General features: G+C 40.5%; 2 protein-coding genes across 8 annotated transcripts in view; one reads left to right on the top strand and one right to left on the bottom strand.

Moving 5' to 3' along the window:
- Positions 1–1,178, bottom strand: part of LOC105695899 — a 40,336-nt gene extending 39,158 nt beyond the window's left edge. Inside the window, exon 1 of one of the 2 annotated variants that reach the window (XM_012417905.2) lies at positions 883–1,178. In XM_012417905.2, the coding sequence (XP_012273328.1) occupies positions 883–971 (89 nt within the window). In that variant the 5' untranslated portion in view covers positions 972–1,178. The remainder of the gene's footprint in view (positions 1–882) is intronic. The other variant, XM_012417907.2, reaches the window with a different exon arrangement.
- Positions 1,179–3,764: 2,586 nt separating this feature from the next.
- LOC105695920 (feline leukemia virus subgroup C receptor-related protein 2) lies at positions 3,765–23,535 on the top strand. Of its 6 annotated transcripts, none has more exons than XM_012417965.1 (10): positions 3,765–3,948; positions 13,631–13,750; positions 13,825–13,933; positions 15,010–15,231; positions 16,614–16,838; positions 18,455–18,596; positions 18,672–18,877; positions 19,096–19,199; positions 19,418–19,528; positions 19,973–23,535. In XM_012417965.1, the coding sequence occupies exons 1-10, from the start codon at positions 3,887–3,889 to the stop codon at positions 20,232–20,234; spliced, it is 1,563 nt and encodes a 520-aa protein (XP_012273388.1). In that variant the 5' UTR covers positions 3,765–3,886; the 3' UTR covers positions 20,235–23,535. The 6 variants fall into 6 exon arrangements, with proteins under 6 accessions (XP_012273388.1, XP_012273390.1, XP_012273393.1 ...); XM_012417967.1 differs by lacking the exon at positions 3,765–3,948 and adding an exon at positions 4,752–5,111 and having other exon boundaries at positions 13,631–13,764; positions 13,849–13,933; XM_012417970.2 differs by lacking the exon at positions 3,765–3,948 and adding an exon at positions 6,154–9,920 and having other exon boundaries at positions 13,808–13,933.
- Positions 23,536–25,016: the final 1,481 nt, after the last annotated feature.

The raw sequence follows: 25,016 nt of genomic DNA, 5'->3' as shown, positions 1-25,016 counted from the left end.
GGTTAATCTGGAATGTACAAAATGTAGAAAATAAAAAATAGATTTTTATACGAGCTTTGTCATGGTTAATTTGTATTCCATATTGCGTGAATGTCATTCGCGAAGTCAGATCCGCTTTACGAATCGATTTACTCTTGTACTTTCGCCGCAAACCTGCGAGCACAGAGGAACTTCCTGATAATTTGCGGTTGGAAAAGTATATTCGTGGTCTGCAGAATTATGTCTTCGGATTACGGGACTTGTTCGTCCCATTAGTTTGTGGAAAAATATTCTTCGAAGGAATGCCTCTGTGAAGTTAATGATCCAATAACCACGGAATGTATTATTATTACAAGTTATATTTATATCAGAAGTGTTGTTATTAAATTTTAGAATCGTTAGATGTAGGGTCTTTCAAGTATTGTATTTGGACGTGAACGTATAACACGCATGTTTAATAATAACGAAAAGAAAGTATCGATCTAGTGTCGGCATGGTGCTTACACAAGGAATCGGTAGAAATGAATATCTGGTTAGGTAGTGATCAATGATGCGTGAACATCTGACCGATTTGTTACATAGATTAGTTCCAACTTTCATGAAATATTTACAAGATTAAATATAAACGTCATCGTGTATCCTTAAACCTTGCGTAGCAGAGAGCCTGAATCTTGATTTGATCAAACACGCTTCCTGTAAATGTATGCACGTGTGCATAACGATGTTACCGGTTACTTGAAAGTTGCTGCAATTTTTCTAAATGTCCTAGAAATAATTGCTGTCGCGATGATAATACATTTATAAACTTGTTGTATAAATCTAACGGTAGATTGTAAATCGTAGCAATTTTTAATGCGTAAAATCTACGATTTAAAATTATTCAAAGGGCATTTTTTCACTTACCCCTTACGAAGACCACGAATCAGCAAAAAACAAATTCCGGATGCCAATCCAATGACCACCAAAGTCGTTCCGGGAGAGGCATTAATCATTTTGAAAGGATTTCAATAACTCGTAATTAAAATTTTCACGCACCTTGACACAGCCTGTTTTTAAGTTAGGATTGAAGTTAATACTTTCAAAAGCGTGGCGTTGTTAATTAGAGTTCATCCCATTTGGTATCGATTACGAAATTTCGCACTTTTCCAAATCGTTTTACGTCTAATTGTGAATATTCTTTTCAATATCAAAGAAATTCAAATTCACATCAGGAAACGCGGTAGCGTCTCGCGCCTAGTTAAGTGAAAGTTTACATTTTATGTTTAATTTAACATTGTCGGATCTATACAATCGATGCATATATTATTAATTTACGTATATTACACTTTTTATTACGAAATACGAATAATTATTTACTTAATATATTGTAGTATTTTAATATTTAGCTCGCGATGTTTTTGGAACACCCAATCTTTGTAAGTTATGTATAAGTATGAAATGTTTAGGAAAATTGGCAATAAATAATATTCGGGGAATGGACAAAAGCGTCCCAGCTGTTCGATTTGACAGCATGCAGAGGATATTGGCCGGTCACCCGCACTTTCGATAACTGATCAGGAATGAGATTCCCGGTGCCACGTCTGGAATTGGTATTGGAAATTTGATAGCGGATCCGATAATCGTATCTCTCTAAGGCATCGCCGATCGAATTCTACAAACCGTGTACACGGCTTTAGGTTTACTTCTGGCGATATTATACAGGGTTATGTTACGAATATGGTAAGAACGAAACTGATCGTAAATAATGCACGAAACACCTATTTGAATAATATCATGCACGGTATTACATGCACCAAGCTCAGAAATAACACGAATTATTTTTTCATTTCATAATTTACACCCCATTAAACATGATGTTTTGTCTTCAGCTTTCATTTGAAAAGTTAAAAGATAACGATTAAGCAAGTTACAATTATCGGAAACTTATCGGGCGCAATAATTTGCACACATTTCCGCGTCAACGATACACTCAACGATAATCACCAATTGAAGTTATTGTTTAGCATTTAGAAATTTACTTTGAGTATCGATGGAATAAAGATAGAATTTGAATGATGAATTTCTGAAAAAAATACAACTTTATGCACTTGACACTTAATTGACTGTCGAGTAACTCTCGCAGTCTCGGAGTATCCGAGGTATCCGGAGCACCGGTGGAGCCGAAGCACTTGTCTCGTTAGACCCGATCCCCTGACTCGGTTCAACTGAACCGATCCTAAGTGCTCTGTACACACGGGCGCACTTTCATCTTGAGCCGCTTCTACCGCACTTCAACTCCCGCATATTTCGCAGGTGATTTCTGCATCACCGATATTTATTGTGCGGTAATATCCGCGTACGGATAACATTCGCCCGTAATATTCGCGGAAACGATACAGGCGACGGACTCTCTTGTTAGATCGGAGTGTCGCTCGATCGAGGGAAAACCTTGGGAACGGCATTCAATGTAGGGAGAAAAAAAATGTCTACGACCGAATGAATGCACGAGCAGTCCGATGCAAGGAAAAGATAAATACTCCTGAGATTTCCATGCATCCACGTCGGTCACGCGGATAGAAACGTCATCGGCAGTAGATGTTGCCCAGATTCTTTAGCGTCCTTAAAATCACTTTAGAAAGTAGGATCGGCTCTTAAAATCATCTTTGAATATGAGGTTCGACCGAACATTTAATACGATCATTTCTAAATAATACTTTTGATCGCTAAAGGAGGGACTATATATTTTTTAAACCGATGTAACGTAAAGACGTAATTCATTTTAGGTGGGGGAAGATCCGCTGCAGTTTTTACCTTGTGAATTTACGCGAAGCTCCCTGGATAGATTAATTTGTGCAATAGAAAAACTGATTTGTTACCTTCTCCCTTTTTACCCCGTGATAATGATTTATAGTAATCCGGAGACGGCACTTAGTTCCTCGAGAAATTCATCCTGCGGTTCGACCGGGATACTCCTGAGCAAGTCGACGCAAGATTTGCGACTGATATCTCATTTTGTTTGCCAAACATTTGTCCTTGGAAGCTTCAACGTCAGGTAACGCGCGCGAGGACATCATTGTATATTACGTTTTAAAAATGCACCTGCTAATTCGCTGTCCGTCACAATATCTCTCGTCTTTGAGCAGATGCACGGAAATACGAAGGGTTGTCCCGCGAATACAAATATTAACATCATCTGGTAATATTACGTAACAACGTTTTGGTTACCACTGATATCGTCGCGATATAAATCTTTTCTAACGCGACAAAAATGTAGGGCTACATTAATTCTCGTTAAGGTGAAATGAAATGCTCCTCAAATCAGTTGATTCGCATAAGACACCTTTTTCTAAGGGTATTGAACCGAACTGTCCGAAACTTTGACGCGTGACTCGTAAGCGCCTAAGAATTATCCTGACACTTTAAAAATTTGGATTTTCGAAAAGGTTCGTTTTGACTTATTCCAGACCAGGACCAAACTGGCATCCAGTAATCGAGAAACTCGCTTTTGATCGGGATAAAGGCAAAATAAGTGTCCAATGCGCTTCCGTCCGGGCGATCGGTCTCGTCGGGAATAAAGAGAAAGATGCCAGGATAGAAATGTTGCAATTTATATATAAATTCCGTATCGTTAGCGCCTGTTCACTGTCAACCAGCAATATTTGACGACACCCGTAAGTGCGCATACCGACCGAGGAAAAGCGACATTTCCCGCCCTCTGGGGACGAGGCATGAAAGTTCATCCCTGCACGATTACTCGCAAACAGTTGAGTACGTCCGGTAGTATACGGAAAGGAGTCGGCCAACGTTTGTCACCTATGTACCGTTTACAATGGACGGTATCGTACACATCGGCTGACATCTAAGTAGACCGCATTTTTCTAGGAATAGTTTCAGTTTCACTAAAAAAAAAATTACTTAAACGATCCCAATGACTTCGTATAATTACAAATCAGAGGTATTCAACTTCCATTGCTTCTTTAAAGATTTCCGGTAAGTTGATAACAAGTGTCACGTATCGGGTGACCGTAATACGGGGCGTCCCATCGTTCTTCGCAAAACATCATTTTTTGTAAATCCGCTACAATTACTTTTCATAAACTTAATTATTATTATTGGATTCATTCGATAAACCAGATCTAAGATTTGACGTTACGATCCGAATCCTATCCGTGTTGATTGACGTACGAGTTGTCGCGTTCAATGTACAAACGATGTGTAATCCAATTCGGGCATAATGGCACAATATACGACGCAGTACATCCTGTCGTTTGTGTCATTTTGTTCATTAAACGTTTGTTAGGCTGTCGACTTGTAAAATGAAGGCAACATTGGCGTGCGGTCATAAATCACCGATGATCGTTCTTATCAGTTATTTAGCTTTTCAAACGTGATGATTATTTTAATGCAAAACTGCTTGGGAAAATTCATTGAAAAAGGTCAAGATCGTTAGCGTATGCCAGTTGCACTGGGTAAGTGCAAGTACGTGCAAATGATACTTTTTCCCGTTCGCGTATTATTGCCTCATTTGTGTATCCCCTACCGCGCGTCAGCTGATCATTAAACGCATATTCAGAAAGGTGGACATTTCGCAATACTGTATTTAATGTACGCGATAAATAAAGGAAGCCTTTAGGACCGAGTCAAGGACATTCAGGCAACGTAAGAAAGAGTGTAATATGTCGGTAATGTAACTTAGATATATAGAGGGAAAACGAGGCCATCGGAGTGGAATATTCTTATCGTTGACATTTGTCAAATTGCGCGTCAGTAACTGGACTTTAATACTAATCTACGTAAAATATTTCATCAATTTTTTTAGACATTGTTTCTCCTCGAAATATTTACTACGATTCGATAAAAGCGATTTTGTGGTAATTAAAAATCAACATTTTCCGGGAAATATTGTAATATACGGCATGCCATGTATACGCTTCTCTCGTGTTTGTCTTGTATTAGTGTCTTATCAACGGCTAGGAGACTGTCAAAAGCAGACAGTCTATTGATAATTGTCCGTCGCGCTAAACGTGTCACCTAGTCGTAGCATTTGAGTCAAGTTTATCTTTTGTAATATTCGGCTATTACTTACAATATTTCTCGGAAACGACTTTTCGATACGTTTTTTAAATAAAATTTCTTACGGCATGGTAGTACGGGTAAGGTCACGTGTTACAAAAGGGGCGTACTTTGTAAAGTGAAGCGTTTTTCAATAATTAATTGCAATTTACATTTATCTTTGTGGTTTAGTATTAATACAACCAACCTAACTAGTTCCGTAACAACGATATAACCGTTACATACGTCTTTGTAATATGTAATATTATACATGTTATACTTACGTAAAATTTATAGTACTATTTCCTGTGTAGTTATAAAATATCGTTATGAAACGAATAATGTGACACACATAACATTTCGGTACCATATCATGTGTTATGTTAACGATACATAACTGCAATTACGAAACAGTAATAATTCGTTATTAATTAATATCAATGTACCTTTTGGATAACTTCTTTTATACATTATATTATTTCAGTGTTATTTAACTATAACATTCTGTACACGGTGGGATTTTGCATAATCGTTGTCGTTAAGGTCTTTGCGCTATTCTTTCGGATAATTATTAAGATTTAAAGTAAAATAGAACTCAGTTATGCGGCCGGGATTGCCCGCAAGCGTATCTCAATAAAAGAGTTTTTTTAATTCCATTAAAGATACTTATCAAAAACGAATGCAATTTGCTACGTTAAAACTAACTAGACGGCATAATTGTACAATATTACATGTACTAATTAAACCACTTTTTATCATACTTATCTCTTACGTAGCATGTGTGCGATATTACATCAGTGTTTGTGAAATACATACATACATCTATTACTCGCGAACGCTTCCTGTAGACTGCAAGATGAAGGATTGGAGGATTGCAGGAGAAAGAGGACGTGTCACTCAGATAACACTTCTGGATCCTATGAATGTTCTACGAATATTCATGTCGAATTTTTCGTTGTTTCCAGAATATCATGCAAATATTTAAGATATACAGTGAATATTCATGGAACGCAGAATGTCCGCCCGGTGGACAATCATATAATATCCACAGGAATATTTATTCAGATATTCACAAAATATTGTCNATATATATATTACGGTAAAATGATCGGGTCACAAATAACATATCGATATTTCAACTTCCTATTAGGCATTTTTGTCACTGTAGTTTCGAACCTAGAAATAAATATTCTCCTTCATTGGCAACGTATTATCATCTACGAAACAACAAAATGTATTCTCTGCATTTTACTTTGGACTATTTCGAAAACGAAAATAATTCAATATATTTACTGCAGAATCAAGGAATAATTATTTTAAAAATTCACATAAACATTTCTCAGAATATTCAAAGCATGTTCTGGCTTATAAATGTATATACGGAATCTTCTCTAAATATTCCAAATATCTAGGGTATATTTAAAGATTTAAAGAATAGTCATAGGTACAATGATGTTATCTGGGCAGTGCGCTCCTTTTTTCGCCTAGAATAATTCTTGTAATTCTATAGATATTGCGATGACCGAGATTGCTTTTGTTTACCCTAGCAAACGCGTAAGGGCATTTCGTGATAGCTTAATTAAGAATAATTAATAATATCTAATAATATTCTTTCACTTTAAAGATTCATTTACAATGCTCATGATTCTTCCACATCGACGTCTTTTTTTTTTTAATTTTCGATATTAAGATGGAAATTTTCCTAATATTAGAAGAGACAATCAGTTTGGCACCATCATTGTTTAGGGAATTAGTTCTTCAAAATTTTATTGGGCTTTCCTTATCTAGCACTTCAGTTCTCCACTAATGATTATTGCCGTTGGCCATTCCTGCATTTTGGACAATATACCGAAGGTTATTAGAATCGTCCAAGCATTGTTCCAAGAATTGTTCTAAATTTATTACGAAATAACTCGTTTTAAAAGTCTCAAGGGTTATATACCTTTTAGTATATTTTTCTTGTTTCTAAATTTGTCGATAAACAGTGCGGAATTCCGTGGCCTGCATGGAATATTTTTGCATGCCGTGATATCTCTCCCGATAACGGTTTGGGCATTTTTCTCACACACAAATGGTGGGACGATGAAGTATGGGAAGAATCCTTTACGCGAGTGTTACCTATTGTTGTATCGAAAAGTGATAAGAATGCTTCTAGAATTGCATGCAGTTGAATGTGGCACTGGGGTAAATCGACTTGTATCATCTCAAAGTATTCACGCGTATACGAAAATAGGTACGTATTTATCTATCCGGTACGCAAAAATGTACGTTATAGACATACGTTTATATACCTATTCGTGGACTGGGGAATTTAAAGGACAATCCGTAAAAACGATTTTCAAATTCATTCGTTCGTTTCCGTAATTAGGGTTGGAATTAAATCTCACATTAGTCTCAAGACTAGATTGTAATATTCGAAGCATCCGATAGGTGTCTTCGTAAAAAGAAATCACTTTGCCTCTTCCGTTAAGTTTAATGCTGTTTTATGTAAAGACAAAAACACCATACGATGCAAACGGTAAATTATACATCGTAGATGACGATTCTTCGAGACACGTTATTATAGCGAATTTTGTAAATGACCTATCCAACCCCTCCGCGGGCGATTGTTGCGTCTGTTGCCAGCCTATCTCTTATCTCTCGGTAATTCCTCCTCAAGGCTTCCTAGAGCATCTTTGCTCGGTGCTCATTGGGTCGCAGACAGGGGGCACTCGTCCGCCCGGGTCGCGAAAAGCATCCAAAGCGTACGAAGTTTGCCCTACACCTACATACTCGCGGTCATTCAAGAAGCCGGGCACAGGTTGTTTCACTTTCTCCCGCTGCTCCGCCGACTCTCCTTCTCGGCTTCATCTACGTCTCAATTATGGTCTCTCTCGTCTTCTCTTTCTCCGGGAGACGCGCGGCTTTCCGGTCTCCGTCCCACCTCGGGAGAGCGCATCGCGTCCTCTCCTTCTCGTTCGGCACCTCGCTGGGGCCCGTCTCTCTCGCTCTCCCCGCGGCAGAGCCGTTGTTTGTAGCGTCTTCTCGGTCGCACTCCCGGTGCCGCGGCGAATTGCCGCGCAGAAGCACAGCGTTTCGGTCGGCCGGCACGTTGGGGTATCCTCGTTGCGACCGAATCTTGGATTTAGTCGATGTTCGGCACTGCGGGAGTACGGTGGCGAACGGGAGTCGGGATCAGGTTCCACGGGGTCGAGAAAGGGCTGTCCCGAGCCGGGAAGGACTCCTCCACGAGGAGCCGCTCCACTTTTCCAGGCCGAATCGATACATCGGGATCCGGCCAGGCGGGGGTTGACCCACGTGTGTACCCGCCGTTCGGTCTCCCTGGACCCTAGGATAAGGATCGAACTCGGAGAGGCTCCTTTAAAGGTCTTTAGAAGAGCACGTGGGACGAAGAGACTTCCGCGTTCCTTGGAACAAGGAGAACGTCTTACCCTCTCGATAAGGCGGATGGGAAGGAAAAGAGGTGACCAGGAGGTTGATCCGAAAACTGCTGTTTCTAGCGGGTTTTCAAAGTAAAGAGATTTTGAGGAATTGAAAAAAAAATTTTGAGAGACGGGCTGATTTCCGGATGAGGAAAACGTGGAGAGGAAAGGATTTGGGCGGGGGAACTCTCCTGGGACGAAGGGGGCGGACAGGGTGGACATAGGTCGGGAACTTAATCAAAGGAGGGAGGGTATCCGGAGGATACTCAAAAGTGTCAAACTTTGACTTAGAAATTAGCAATCGGGGTGAGATCCACGGGTTTTAATCTTTTCTTTTTCCTGGTCTTAATTTTTCATTCGCGATTCGGTCGAGGGTTTGCTCTTCTTTTTCTCTTCCGTAAACGTTATATAAAATTCACGGGAAGCGCGAACTATTCTTGAAATTGTTCCGAAAGGTAGAAAGAGGGGAAGGAGAAATTCCGAGGGTCGGTATCCAGGTGAAGAGCATCCAAAAAGGAGAGCGAGACACGGAATTAGATCGCTCGAGTAGCCCAAGACTGGCGATAGTTTCCGATATTTTGTCGCTTCGTTCTGGTCGATATCGAATTGGGTCAATGCTTCTTCGTATCTGCTAGGAATCTCGTATATTTGAGTTAGGAGAAACGTAAGAGATAATTTGAACATTTGGCGCTGTTACGTTCGAGTTAGCGAGTGGTCCGAGGCGCTAAATATACCGAAGCGCGAGTGCGCGAACCTACCGCGTGGATTTCGCAACAAAATATAAGACCACTCGTGATATCCGTATCGTTTCCAATTTTTGCTTCTATTTTCTTCACGGCCATAAGAATTATCAATGATTCCTCCTACGTCGTGAAATTATGCATAATTGTTTTGCTTCGCGAAAGTGCACCCTCCAGCAATTTGTATGCAAATAAAAGTCACATGTGATGTGAATATCGCAGAAGCGCGAGAATACTCCAAATAGTCAGATTTATAATTACTTTTGTCCCCGGGAATTCTTTCCAATAAATTTTCCAGATAAAGAAATTATTATCGATAATTCTTGGGTGGGCGAGAAACACGCGGAAGTTCGCCCGTGAACCTGGATCGGATACTTCGGGAGATCATTTTTGACGTGACGTTAGATTACGTCGAGAGGGTGAAAATACGTTCACGATACAGGTAGATTACCTCTTCCGGATAAGAGAAGTATTATCAAAAATTCTTATCCCGGGCGAGAGACCAACGGCCATTTCGACCGAAGAATCCGCGAACACGTTGGGAGAAGATATCCCTCGATTCGTCGCGACATCGCGCGGAGTATACGTGGCGATCGTTCGATCGTCGCGCGGATGATTCTCGCTAGAAAAAGAGGTTTTAGCAATGATTCCGAGCCAGACATAAATTAAGCGCCACGCCGCTTGCAAGCTGATCCCGCGACTTGGGTGTAACGGGCGATGTGTCATCCCAATCGCATCTCGACCGACGGTGAGTTATCAACGAGTTTTGATAATTCTTATCGATACGTATAATTATTGCCCTTCGCTCGGATCAGACGTTTCCGTCACTCGCGTGTTTGGCGATGTACTTATCTTTTTGGTGAATCCTGGGTACGTATCGGTACTGTTTACATCGGCAAATGATTTTTAAACATTTTCTTAGGGGGTTTCATTTTTCATTTGACTATCAACTGCAAATAAAAAGTGTAATTAAACGTTCCATCGATCACAAATTTAGAGTTAAATCGATATTTAATTTTCCATCAATGAGTATATAAAAATGCTTTATCTTCATTTTTATTTGAGTGCGTTTTCATAATCGAATTTTGCAAAGATCTTGACTTTTTGTACCGGCACTGTGGTTTGTATTGGCGAGACGAAATTATTTTAAAATTACGTTGTTGATACTTGGGATGGTAAAACTGATTAAAAAAAAGTGTTGATCAATCAGGAAGAGGACGATTTAGTTAGACAATTATGCAAGCGGTATTACGTTCTCGTGAGATGTGACTTAGTAGGTATGCATAACTGTTTAAAAAGTGTTGAGCCGTCTGTCCAGAATTTGTGGGTCCGACGCGTCTCTTGAGGCGGATTATTTCGAACTGTGGCGATCGATTCGCTCTCGTTCGCCATTGATTTCCATGAAGTTCAGGTAAAAGCGTTCTCCCTGCTCTGGAGAAGCTTCTTAATAAAAAAAAAGAAAAAAAAAGTGGAAGAGGCGTCCTAGAAAAAAGAAGTCGGAAACGCAGGGCGGATGAGGTCGCTGCCACTCGAGCTGCTAAAAATATTTCCCTAGCCTCAGGCCGCGAGATAATTTGAACTTTTGTTAGTTTCCTATTTGCCACGGCCCTAGATGCTAATTGAAACTCCGGAATCTACTGTCCGAATGGCCAACAAGGTGACTCAAGTGTGACGAAAGAATGCTGGTGTATCTGCCGTTGCGTTTTTCCACGATGATCTTTAGTCGAAGGCGTTGATTTAAAGCCACTTCGCACAATAGTCATCGATTGGACGGTCGGGAATATCAATGATAATGATAAACATGGAAATTAACGCCGCTGTTGGAATCTCGGTGGCAACGTGTTTCGTGCATACGAGTTACAGCCGCATAGAATTTTCATCCATCAGGGGATTTCATCGTCGGGAAATTGTGAAATAGAAAATAAAGATACGAGGAAAACGACGAATGCATCGAATGCGTAAAATGTCAAACCGCTCGGGTGGATGATATTTGATGAAACGTTGAATACTACATACTACGTGCCGATTAATTAATATAAATAATAGTTTTCGTAGCCAAAGGTTCCTCTTTGGTTATGAATAAGGAATTTCTTTAAAATCGGCGGGAAGAATTCGCTCGTCCTAAAATGCGGACTCGTCGAATCAGAGGTATCATTTTCCCTGATTATTCCCTCTCTTTCGAATCTAGATCGTTAATGACCGTGTGGTGACAGAGCGATTTACGAGCGGTGGGTGTGCCTTTTGCTGTTCATTGGAATTTACGATTAGGAGTAGACAGTAGGTAAGATACTTGGAAATTTGACGTTTTCTTGACGAACGATGATTCGTATGTAGGTATAACGAGCGTTTACAATCTCGTGACTCTGTTACGACCCCTGAGTATTTTGCAATTTGATAAAAGTTTGGACTTCTCGGTGAAATGTTTCCTCCTAAAATTAATGTAACTTCGTGCATCTTAAGGCGAGGTGAAAGTGACGTCAAAGTCGTCTCGTTTATGAAACTTTTCTCCGAATTGGGTGTACCTACATCGTATTTCCTTAGCTTGTTCCGATATACGGGACACACCGACAGTACCATCTATTCTATAGAAAACGAGCTGACAAGTTTAAAAGAGGTGGTAATAAATGGAGCATGGCAATAATTGGGGGATCTATCTTATATTAAAGTATTATTAAATGTTAAAATTTAATGTTTCTCCCCTCGAACATTTGGGAATGAATGATTAGGAAAATTGGAAACGATCCGTATTAGTCCAATTAATTTGTATAAATGATCAATGTGCCAAAGTTGGGCAGGGTCTTCTCACCATTGACATTTCGACGGAAGTACCGAATGATGGTGACGTACCCAACGGAAATGGGGTCCCTGGCACGAAGGTTACAAGCTCCAATTTCCGGCGAGTCCCACCTAAACCTTCCCAGTGCCTCGATGGGGTGTTAACATGGCGGAATGTAATGGAGGACTTATTGCTCGACTTAAGTGGTTTATAGTCGTTTTCCTGTTAGCGAGTGGCGGGACGAGTGATTTATTAATCTTAGAACATTTCCGTGTGTGGGCATTGGCGATTCATTTGCACAGAAAAGTCGTCACATTTAATTTACCATCTGACAGATCATTTCATTCCGCTTTTATTCACTTTTGTAATTGTATGCAAATACAACCATTGAAAAACTACTTGCACTGAGACAAAAAGAGCTGGTAAACCGAACAACTTGATACCGTTAAAACCATTTCTGTTAAAGAAACGCAATTTATTGCTTGATTTACTGTTAATCAGTAGCTACGACTATCTTGACAATAAAACCAAAATTTAACCCGTACTTCTAAAAATTAAATGACAATTTTTAAGACAGAAACTTCTGATATTCATCGCTAATGTGAAAAAAAGTAATGTATTAAAATGTGAAATATTTCAACCGTATATATCAGTAATATCTATACGCGATATTCTGTATTTAACATCTAGGTTCAATTATCCCTCTATTTTCCCGATGCTAGGAAATCGCAAGTAGATTCTGTGATTATAAGAATATAACAACTTATGAGACAAACCATAAATATAACTACCGTTTACATATCAAAAATTGTCATAAAGAAATATACGAAGCAGTTTACGTTTCGTACTTCACGGCACGATCAAATCGGAATTTATACCCGCGTTATTAGCATTGGACTATATTTATTGTTGATAATATGTAGCAATTACCAGGCACTGGTACACCCCCCGATGATAAGTGATCGATTGATTAATTTCTTGTACTATACAGAATTCGACGGACGACCGGATCGGTCGCCTACGTTGCGATCTCTTTATCTTTAACATGTGGTAAATGTCCTGATAATGAGGTTTCGATACCGTCTTCAAAATCAATCTTGATCAATCTAGCGCGTGTATTGCGATAATTTCTGCAGCAATTAATTACATTACGTGTAATGAACATAGTACTTAATACAAATCAACTTCGCTTAAAATGTTTTTAAACCAATGTTTAATTTTGCCTGCATCACGTAAGCATGACATAATGTGTTCATTTTCTGTTTAACGTGAGTTATTAATTTATTGTGACCTCGTAATCGCACTTGTCTGGTCCTACGTACGATTTGTAAGTAACCAATTTAGCTAATGTTTGCGAAATGACACACTCGTCAGGGCGAAGTTTATTTAAAAGTCTCGTGACATTTTGCGCACGACGGAAATTTTGATATCGAATCAGTGGTATCGTTTGAAATTCGTTTGAAATAAATAATAATTAAACTCTGTAAACTTTACACTTAGTATTTTCTAGTTCGTGTAAAAAAATTAATTATCTAAATATATTTGACAAATTGAATATACGGTGTTGGCCTAAAATGAGCTTAAAACGTGTCAAATCATTTTTCGGGTCTATATGGACGAAGCTACTGTCAAGGTGTTGTTAATAGTTTTTATAATAAAAAATGGTTTAATTCTTATTTCAGGGAGTCAGAAAATTGTCCTAGACGGCCTCTCTTAAGAAGTCGAAGATCTTCGCTCATTGGAGGGATTGATAACGTCGCATCAAGTGGACCTCTTCCCTCGACTTCGGGAGGAAATGAAAAGTTCGATTTACATGGTAGATTTAATATTTAATAGGAGCGCATAAAATAATTGTCCAGATCTTTAATCTTTTCAGTTACTACTCGTTCTTTTACCTAAGGTGTGACGACTTTCAATCATCAAACATGCCGAAAAATCAACCGGATTACGTGAAAGCCGTCGAGGGCGGGATTCAGCCCACTCAGGTAAACGAATGAGTCCATTATTAGTTTCAATGTATTTAAACAAGCAAATAGATTTATTATTCTAGGTTATCGAAGCTGCGGCGTTACAATGCGCGGGTTAAACGCAGAAGCGCAAAATTATATAAGAGTTAATTTAACTTGAGGTCCACCGGCAATACTTGCGTTCACCGTAACGATAAGATCATTCGAAAGTACAGTTCATTTAAGAATATTGGACGAATTTAACCTCCACATTAAATATATGTCTCACAATGGCAACGTAATTACGATACTTTTTCTGTACATAAAATTCCGTACACTACGAATGAACTAGGCCATCACCGGCGCGTGACCGGAGCGTTCGCTAGATTCACGAGCCCATCTCATCCTCAAGCTCGCGTCATCCAAAGAAATGTTTCCTTCAAAAGCTCTTTGGCCTGAAATGGGGAGCAATTTTTGTTCGAAACGTTTTCCGATCTCACGCTCCATTTTCCCGAAATACGGCGTCTATCCGCGATTAACCCTGACGCACTTATGACGTTCGTTCGGCTTTAGGAAAAGCACCAATGGCAACGGATAACGCACAATTATCCCCACAATTATATATACTTTTACTTTTCCCCTTTTCTTTCGGTCCGATATCGAAATATTCCCCCGACATATCGAAACTGTTGAAAAATAAAACGATAGCCTATGCCGGAACTTCGCGAGTCCTCGTAATCACCTAGGCGATTAGGCGCGGGAGGCTCGCGAATGGTCAGGGCATTGTGACAAATTTGTCAAGGCGAACTCTTTTTCGAAGTACTCGCGCGATGGAGATCCAGTTATAGACCGAGGGAATTTGACCGATAGGCTCATTGTCGGTCGTACCGTTTGTCCGTCAAGACCGCGCGTCTCTTTGAGAGTCCTTTGCACCTCGACGAAGGCGATAGAAATCGTAACATGCTCTCGTTGCGCAACGTCTGAAACCTCGCGCGCGAATCCGTGGGAAGTTTTATCACTATTCGCGCAGCCATGGAGGTGAGCAGAGCGAGCAATGGAATCCCCGATAAGAGGCGATTTCGCCCAAGCGTAATCGATCGATCGATCGGTTCCAGGTCGTCGAGACCAAGATCTACAAGAGGAGATGGCTCATCTTGGCGATCTTCGTCCTGTACAGCGCGAGCAACGCCATGCAGTGGATCCAGTACAGCATCATCGCTAACCTGGTCATCCAGTACTACGACGTTTCCAGCTTCGCTGTCGACATGACCAGCATGATTTACATGATGACTTACATCCCGCTCATCTTCCTCGCCAGCTACCTCCTCGACAAATTCGTAAGGACATTTCGTCCGTACTTTACTTTCGAAGAGAGCTTTCATTCGTCCGCGTATCGCGTACCGAGACGTTGTAAGTCGATAAGGAAAATCAGCTGATTCAACGGCACCTATCGCAGATAAAGGCTTTTTCGCGGATTAGGGCAATTTTTTTTTCACTCGCTCGGGAACGTCGAAGGGACGTTTTATTTCGTCCAGATGGCAAGCTGACTCGATAAATTTGGCGGAAACGTTTTAAGGGGACATTTTGGAGTTTTGCTCGAGTCGTGCTCTGCTCGACCTTGAATGTAGAGTACCGTGTGGAGTGCCGCCGAGTGCATGTCGATAAGGAAAGTAAGTCGATTCAATAGTGGCTATCGAGAGTATGTTAACAAAGGCTATCGAGAGTAAAGGCTGATTTTTTCATTAAGGCACTTTTTATTAACGATTAATCGATCAAGGAATTGCATTTTTTAAATTCATTTTAATCGCTTACAATTTTGTTTAGAAGGTGCATCATTTTGCATATTTTGGGATGTCATTTGCGCGTCGATAAGGAGGGTAAATAGATTCAACCCGGACTGTCCACGATACGAATGATGATTTTGTATATAAAAAAAAATAATGGTTACCACCTCGAAGGTTGGAAGAGGATTTCGCGCATCCGTTGCATCGCCTTGCAGTTTAGACGAGCAGGATAAAAGTAGGAGCGATTACGCGTTTAATCGAAGTTTGTTCGGCTGTATCACGAGCAATCTGGGGGAAGAAACGTAAGAATTGCGATAGGTAATACTACGCGTGTGTTAAGGCCGGGCGAAACCTGATAAAGGATGTGCCAAGAATCTGTAATTTGTTATCTAAGAAGTTATCTCTTCCGAAGATCTCGTGTCATTGTGTCGTTGCTTCAGGTATTGCTGAAAAGACAGGAGGCCTCCATAGGAATATATTTATTCCAAGCATTCGATAAACAGCGACCAATAATTTAGCTCGACTTTTCATTTATTTAAGATATTTGATATTCATTTAGTCCGGACATCAGGCTTATTTTTCTAATAGTTAAATGAGGTGCCACGATGCATCTCGTACGTCGTTAAATTTACTTTAATATTTTATTCCACGGTAGTCGAGGATTTTCTACACACCTTGTAAATTGATTTGTCCGGTTCGAAAATCCACCCAAGTTGAATTCCAGTTGCTAACGGTGCACCTTAAGGCACCTGTCGATAAAGAAGCAACGACTGTCCCTGAAACTAGTAGTAAAGATTAAGAGCACTTTCGCAGTGCACTTGACGGAAAACTCGGAAACGAAGATGCAGATCGACGCGTAATTACGAGTCTATTGTGTTGACGAGAGTTAATGACAGGTGTCGAACGGACATGATTTTTTCGTTTCCGTATTTCAGGGCCTCCGGTTCGCCGCAGTGGCAGGCGCTACCGGAACGGCTTTGGGAGCATGGATAAAAGTCTTTAGCGTGGCTCCGGATCGGTTTTGGGTGACGTTTCTTGGACACACGTTTGCTGCCATAAGCCAGACGTTTATTCTCTCCCTACCCGCGAGATTGGCTGCCGTTTGGTTTGGTCCAGATCAAGTTAGCAGTGCTTGCAGCATCGGAGTCTTCGGTAACCAGGTAAATGAATTGGGAACCATGACGAGGAAAAAGGATGCACAACGTTTCATAGATTTGGAGGTCCTTTGTCCAAGGACTCGAATCCTGGGCCGATGGTGGTCTCATAGGCAGGGTATGATCCAGATACTGCAGTTTCAGATTTACATTTGCTATATCGGAACAAGTTAGATATTTTATGTCGTTACATAACTGAAACACACGTTGTACGTTTCGTTCCCATTTATGTAGGATAATTTTTCGTTTGTTTTGATGTGTACGATGTATAGATCACAATTTCATGAGGTCGTGATGAGTCTATCAAGTTACTTGTTCATGTGATTAGGCGCGAAACCAATTTCGCTGACGTTCCCACGAGTAATTTTACATAAGAGTAGGCTTTAATTGGAAACTAGGAACGTCCTTGCACGTAGAGATATCGTTGTCGTTTAATTTCTTCGATACCAGCAATTCGCAATTATGTAATTGATTTATGTCGTAGGAAGGTCAAAGCTCGGATAAAACTTTATGGATTGAATGAACGTAGATACCAATTTTCTTTTCCAGTATAAAAAGCTGCACTCACGCTTAGGTTAAATATGTAAGTTGCATAGCTTTTGGAGTTAAAGTCAAATGCAATTTAACGAAGGGTCGTTCCGAGCGATCGAAGCAGAGGTATATCGTAATTATTTTTATTGAGCCTCAATTAATGACAACGATGGCAATTTCTGCTTGAATTTTGTCCGAAGAGGTGAGCCATTTTTTCCAGTCCACCTTGTAAATTCAGGAATGTAACGATCTCTTTCTTATCTCAAAAAGAAAACAGGGACCGACAGGTCGAACGAGTCGTGACTATTTTTGGATCTTGAAAACAAGATGAAAATCTTGTTTTTCGTCCCTGTCGGCAATTCGATGCAGGTCGTTTTTCGGAATGACGAACCGGTATTTAAGAGCGACGAAACGTACATGGAATTTTGTTGGACTTCTTAGAATACTTTGGGAAGTATAACTAGCTCGTACTTGAAACTTCGGTCTGTTTTAAAAATCATTCCTACGATCCAGTAACGTGCAGTTACCTAACTCGACAACGTAAGTAATGTTGGAGTTTATGCCCCATATTGCGCAATCGTATCGCAATTAGTATTGTTATACCTATTTGGATAGTTGCACGTGCAAATTCGAATGTCTTCGGAAGTTGCATGCAATACGAATCTCCATTGACAGATTGGTACTGCTTAGGGTAACGCGTGATTAAACCTGGCATTGATCTTGAGTGCCGAGTTGGTCAACTCGTGGATATTTATTTCCGTCTCATTTGCATTTCCATTGATCGTAAGGTCGAAACACTCGAGGTTAAATTATTATTTGATCATTTAGGATCAATACCACTTTGAATAGCTGAGGTTTGTACATCGATTTTGGAGGCTTTATAAATATTGCATAAATATCGCGGCACAGGGAATATTATAAAAATATTCAAGGTCGAAACCTCGAATTCGAAACGAAGAACGTATCCTGCATACGACTTTGCGTTATAAAAATGCAACAGGCTTATTCCCAAATTTAATTTAACTCGGCTTGAATTTTACATTTTGTCAAGAAACGATTTGACGTGGAATTCAGACGGTATGAAATTGCAGTTGGGTGTTGCGATGGGATTCCTATTCCCTCCGATGTTGGTGCAAAGCAGTCCAGACAACGAAGTGATTGGTCATGGCCTAAGCGTCATGTTCTACATCATAGCCGCATTTACATCCATCGTCTTGGTTCTAATTTTACTGTGTACGTACTCTGTCTCAGCCGATACCGAATTCTATTAAAATAAGTCCATTTTTATACGTTTGAGCATTTTTCCAGTCTTCAAAGCTGAACCGCCATTACCACCAAGTCCTGCACAGGCGGCGCAAAGGGACGTAGAATCCTCCGAGGACTTTCTGCAATCCATAAAAAGACTCGTCACCAACGTTGGGTATCTTTTGCTCATCCTTAGCTACGCCATTAACGTTGGGATCTTCTACGCTATCAGCACATTCTTGAACCAAATCGTGCTCGAGCATTTCCCGGTAAGTAATCCATTGGCCCTGTTTTAGTTTCTTATTGCCAAAAGGATGTAATTTTGATTTTTACCAGTGGCTCCCGAACGAGGTTTCTTTGAAAAACTCATATAGATACCCTCTAATTATCCCCCATGTTTGAAAATTTGCCGAATTTGCGGGTTAGGGAACTTTCCTCGTAAGTACACAAGTCTTGCCAAGAAAATAAAGGAAACGATCGCTTTCAGGGTCACGAAGTGGATGCAGGAAGGATCGGTTTAACCATTGTTTGTGCCGGGATGCTGGGCTCCGTCGTGTGCGGGGTCGTCTTAGACAAGACACACAAGTTCAAGTAAGTTTTTATTGGAATTCAAAGATTCATGACGGAAAGTTGACGGAAGTTCAGGGGTCGGGGTGGTACGGTCTACGGATTCTAGCGTTGGCGAAGTTTAGGCGCGTTGTCGCGTAAAACCGACCGGCAAATTTGGGTTCTTGACCATAACGAGGTTTTATCACCCTCGGCGTCTCCGTTGCTCAAAATATTGATTTTAATTAAATTTGTAATTGCAGGGAGACCACGCTGGGCGTGTACTTGTTCTCGCTCCTAGGGATGATCGTCTTCACGTTTACGTTGGACAACGGAAAAATTTACGTGGTATACATTACCGCCGGTTTACTCGGGTAAGATACTGCTCCGTACTTATTCACAATTCTATCAGGGTAAACAACGTCGATTGTCAATTTTATTACGGCTGCCTTCTATCGGCGATTGGCGGATTAACACCCAAATGATTATACAGATTCGGTGATATTCTTTCCGAGAATGAAATCGATAACGGTCTCGTAACGATGTACGTCACGGAAGAGGCCGCTCGTTCAAACTTTGTATCCGTATTCCTTTCGAAATACTTGCTGACAATATATATGATGTTGTATTTTTTTTGGAAGGGAGAAATTTTATGTTCTAAAATCCACGTGTCGTTTAGAGATCTGTTTTTTGGGAAGAAAGAAACGCGGCTTACCGATGCATCGAACATTAATACGTTTCTTCATTGACTTTCGGGACGAATGAAGAAATAATTTTAAACGCATCGTTTAAATTGACGAAGTACCGTTTTATTCCAGCTTCTTTATGACCGGCTATTTGCCAGTTGGTTTCGAGTTGGCAGCAGAGCTGACCTATCCGGAACCAGAAGGGACGTCGGCTGGACTCCTAAATGCGGCCACGCAAGTCTTCGGGATCGCCTTTACGATGCTCTACGGGTACATCTTCAGCAGCTGGGGCGACTTCATCTCGAACATCGTTCTTTGCATCTCGTTGGTCCTAGGGACGCTCCTCACCACGATAATCCCGAACGATTTGAGAAGGCAGAACGCTAAACTCTAAACCATTCGGAGTTGAGTAACGATATTCGCCGGTCGAATCCATGCCCGGAAAACAGAGATATCTCAATGTGGTGTTCAAAGGGAAATCGGTAATTGTGCCAAAACGTTATAATGTATGCGCTTCATAATTTATGCGTGATTCTAAGCGGTGGTCCAGGCCAAAGGCGGCGCAAGACGTGTGCCATGAACGGACCGCCGACAAATAATGCGTACATACGTGTATATACCCAAAGCCGGTAGCTATATTTTATTGGGGGTTCTTACGAATCACGATGTCCGTAACAAATGGTCTTTAAGGACGATGGAGCGTTACGAACCCGTTCATGAGAATCGATGCAGATCTGTGACCGACAAGTACATATGTAAACTGACCATGAGCTTTTCTTTAGACATTCCGAATGGAATTGCAGCGGACAAAATGCATCGAGTGAGGGCAAATATGTGGAATCAATTTATGTGGAAAAATATCTTTGGGTGCCGTAATGTCGACTCTGAGATAATGTTCAATGAAGCGGAGCATGTAGAACCATATGCAATATGTATGCCTAGGATTTTTCTTAATCCTGAAATAACGTCGACTCAGAATGATATAGATATATCTAAATATATATATTTATGTACATATACATGTATAGAAATCGCGATATTTTCCTTAAATAGGGCAATTTTGCATAGTGCAGCAGCAATGTGATACTACTTGCGAGATATCGGTAAGATGTTTAAAGAGGAACGAGGTACGGATTTAAACGTGCATTGTCTCGTGAAATACAAGGTGCCGATTTGTGTCTTGAATAATTCTTCGAGAGAGAAGCTTGCCTGTAGATTCGGTCAAACTTTTCCAAGTCTCGATTTAAATCGTAATCAGAATAATCATGTCGGCAATTTTTAGACGACGTTTCTCCTAGCATTATGCGAGACACGATTTCACGTTGACAACCATAGGCGGAACCGGTAGAAGACAATCTTGACCTGATAAAATGGCCTTGGGATGAATGTTACCCAAAGGCCTCGATTTTCTGTCTAGACGTAGCGCGTCAATTAAGGTCCAGACACGTAGACATAAAATATTAATATCGTAATTCATAAGCCAGCGATGTCGCATTAAAGGTCACTGTACATTTAAAGTTTATGAACGCCCGAGTAGTTACACGTACAAAATGAACGACAAATGAGGATTTCAGACCTCGGCGACGAGGTCTTCCTACGTTCCTAGTATTTCGAACAATTGCGACATTTTGTATAATCAGACATGCATCCTCATCATGGTACATTGAACTTTCCAAGTGCGAGTTTAGACGCGACAATAAGTGAGGGATCTTGTGACGAAATTACCGGACTCCATGTTGCCGGAATATTCGTACGTAATGAGCTGAATGCATTTCTGTGACGTAAATTTGTGACAAGAATTGCAGAAATTTTAGTCTTATGACAAATTGGACTTTAGAATAGTAATCACGTGCAATAGGAGCTTTCGGTAACACGATCATTCCTTGAAAGGACTATAGGAAGACAATAACCAAGTAGGGAGAATTTTATGGTTTTAACAGGGAGGGACCCATGTCCAGGAGAAAATAGTTTTTCTCCTTATTCGGATTACATCTGACGAGAAAATAATCTCCCTTCCGATTTGTAATGTCCCAGAACACATAACTCTCGGTTAAAATTAATTTAACGATGCATTTTTTTATTAGCAATCAGTAATAAGAACTTTACTCAAAAGCGCTACTTTTAATGAAGGCTTCGGACTCGCGTCAGTCCTAATATTAATTTATAGATGTAACAGTTTTGTTAGATTTTATCACGAGATGTAATAGTTAAATCGTTGTCGTTAATTCGAATTCATTCTTCCGATTCGCTGTGTAGGTTTCTAGGCTGAAGTGTTTTTAATTGCGTTCAGAGTAGACAGATAGCGGAGTAATATTTTGGATTTGTTAATTATGGCTCGACGGAGTGACAAACATTCAGGGTGTCGTATGATGTGAGCATTAGAATCGTGTCTTCCAGCTGAGAGAGGAGGGTGGTAATGTTACAAATAGGAAAAGCGAGACGTAGACGCGTGGGACCATGTATTGCAATTATGAATACAACACGAGGTGTCGATTTCGTACTTGAAAGGAACGCTTCGTCGATGCGATGTGCTTAATAAATTGAAGTACACCTGTACCTTCTACAGTTGATATTCTAAAAACAGCTAAAAAATATTTTTCTAAAATTTTGTAAATATTTACCTAATCGTTATCGAATTTGCAGTGAAAATTGTTAAGCTAGTAAGTAAATAAAATACACAGACGGAGAGTGATGAGCTCATTGTTATTTACATGGTATATTAATCGTGGAAATTGAACACATAGTACGAGATCGACATTTCCTCTGTATAATTGTTACCATATTTATATTTTATATACCTCCTTCTAAAGATGGATTCTATTTCTTTACGATTAAACGCATACGATGCGATGCAAGTTGTATCGCGGTAATGCGTAATCCTGAAACGATTCTAGTTCAAGTGCATACAGTAATTGCATTTCGTAGATTAAGAGTACGTTACGTAATTAGTACCGTGTACAGCAAATTTAAGGTCTGTGAAATATTTTGACGTATCGAAGGAACGTTCAAAGAACAAAGTAGGAAATTTTGCAATATTTTTGTAGACATATTTTCCACATAAAGGTACCTCAAAACATGGATCCATAGGGTGAACGTTTTATTTTTTAAGCATTCCGCTCGTCGGATGATATTTTTATGCCGATTTTATATTGATACAAAACATATTAAGAGGTCCGACCTGTACCGTACAACGTATCCGAACAAAATGTGCAATGCAAAAAGTTGGGGATATTCTTCATTTTATGTTGTCACGGATATGAAAAATTCCGAAAATATATATACAGGAGTTGTAAAAGTCTCTTGTCGATTCTTGAATGCGTGGAAATAGCATAGGCGGAGATACGTTGTTGTTTGCGCAGTTTTTCAAACCCATTGTCATATCATCGATACGTTTATTGCATTCCATACGATGCGAATCATCGATGATTCATCCTATGCGTATACGAATTCATACGCGAGCTCGGAAAGTACGTCCGAGAAACTCCATTAACTTTATCCATTTTATTAACAAGACGGAGAGGCAATATATTAATAAATTATATTTGCGATAGAAAAGAAGCGTAAAAATTCAACTGTTCCGAACAGGTAGTTAATTGTGAGAAAAGGATGTTAATAAGTGAATTGTGACCTCACCGGACTTGTATAGAGATAAATGTTGCAGTATAATCGCAATAAAGATATGCGAATTGACGTAACACCTTTTTCCTACTCATGATATGCGTAATTCTTATTCATGCGGATCGATTTGAATTTTACCAAAGAATTTCCTCTGGCAAGGGATATTTGACAATATATTCTTTTGAAAATTGAAGTGCTCAATATTTGAAGAACATTAAGAACGACGGATTTTAATTGCGCTATTTAGAGGAGTTATTTCAGTTCTATCGATGCTCTCGACGGTTCTTGCCTTCGATGAAACTCGTTCACTGCGGAGCGATTGAGTTATCAGCAGCGTTAGCGCGATTCCGTAAATTCGTGGGAATTTTTTTCGTAAGCGAATCGGAACCAAAATTGCAGGTCGAAACAGTGCGCTACCGTCTACATTGATTTATATCGACACGTCGCGAATGGGAATCTGCCCCTCTCGTTACATTCCTTCATCCACTCGTGACATAATATATCGCTTAGGAGAGGGTCCGACTTGCACGCAAGAATGACTGCCATCGATCACGAAGACAGACGCCGGCGGCCCGTTTTTGCCATTTCTCCTTTTCCACGATTTCCCCCCGTTCGATAAAGCTTGCCCTCTTCTAATCTCTAATAAAGGATACGAGGAAGAAATACCGTTTACGAACGACCATTCCATGAACGTCAACGAATCGCGGACGAGGGCGCTACGAATTTCCTAGGGTGTTGAAATATCGAGCCGGCGCGTCAACCGGGACAATCGCGAACGTCGAATCATTTCCCCTTTCCTCATTTTTCGGATTTAGTTTTCGGCTCGACCGTGTCGACGAACCGACATTGAACCGCCAGCCTAGCCTAATTTCCTCCGATGGAAGGAAATCGATTTCCCCCGTCCGTGATTTTTCATCTCACTTAGTGGCGACCCGATTCGCCGTTCGCTCGATTAATTTCACGAGCCGAATGCCATAGGGAGTGCCGATCGTTTTCGAATCCTGCATTCGATTGCACCCGAGTGCATTTTCACCGCGGATCGCGCTCGTACGGCCCGGGGAGGCTTTTATTCGCCATTCGTTTGTCATAAACTCGGCGAATCGCTTCCTGGAGTCCCTACGGTGTCTTACTTCTCGCCCGAAGAATGCCCTTCCCTTTATTCGAAATGAGTCACTCTCGCGTCCTTCGTCATTTTTACGAGGGGAAAAAAGATGCGTTAAGAGAGAAACATCTGGCCTTAATGGACCTTCCCCTTAAGGGAGAAGCGGTTAGCCTTCGACCGCGGGCAAGGCTTCCCGAATTATCGGCCGCTATTTCCCATCATTTTAAATACTATTATTCTCGACCTGTCGACGGTTGTTTAGGAAATGGTACGGCAGAGAGTGATCGTTAATCATACGTCCGAGCGTACCACTTGAGAGATATTAAGTAATTTGTAGAAACACACTTTACCCCTTTTCACCCTCTTAGGGGTTGAACTTGGAAAAGTCCCTTCTTAGTGAGCACAGATGTGTTACAAAAGGGGCAAAAATTTGCCCAAACTTCGTCGAATTTCAAC

Source organism: Orussus abietinus, unplaced genomic scaffold (assembly GCF_000612105.2).
Source record: "Orussus abietinus isolate OABI.00-Male unplaced genomic scaffold, Oabi_2.0 scaffold67, whole genome shotgun sequence".
In the NCBI taxonomy this organism is placed as follows: Eukaryota; Metazoa; Arthropoda; class Insecta; order Hymenoptera; family Orussidae; genus Orussus; species Orussus abietinus.
This window is presented reverse-complemented; position numbering and strand designations above follow the sequence as displayed.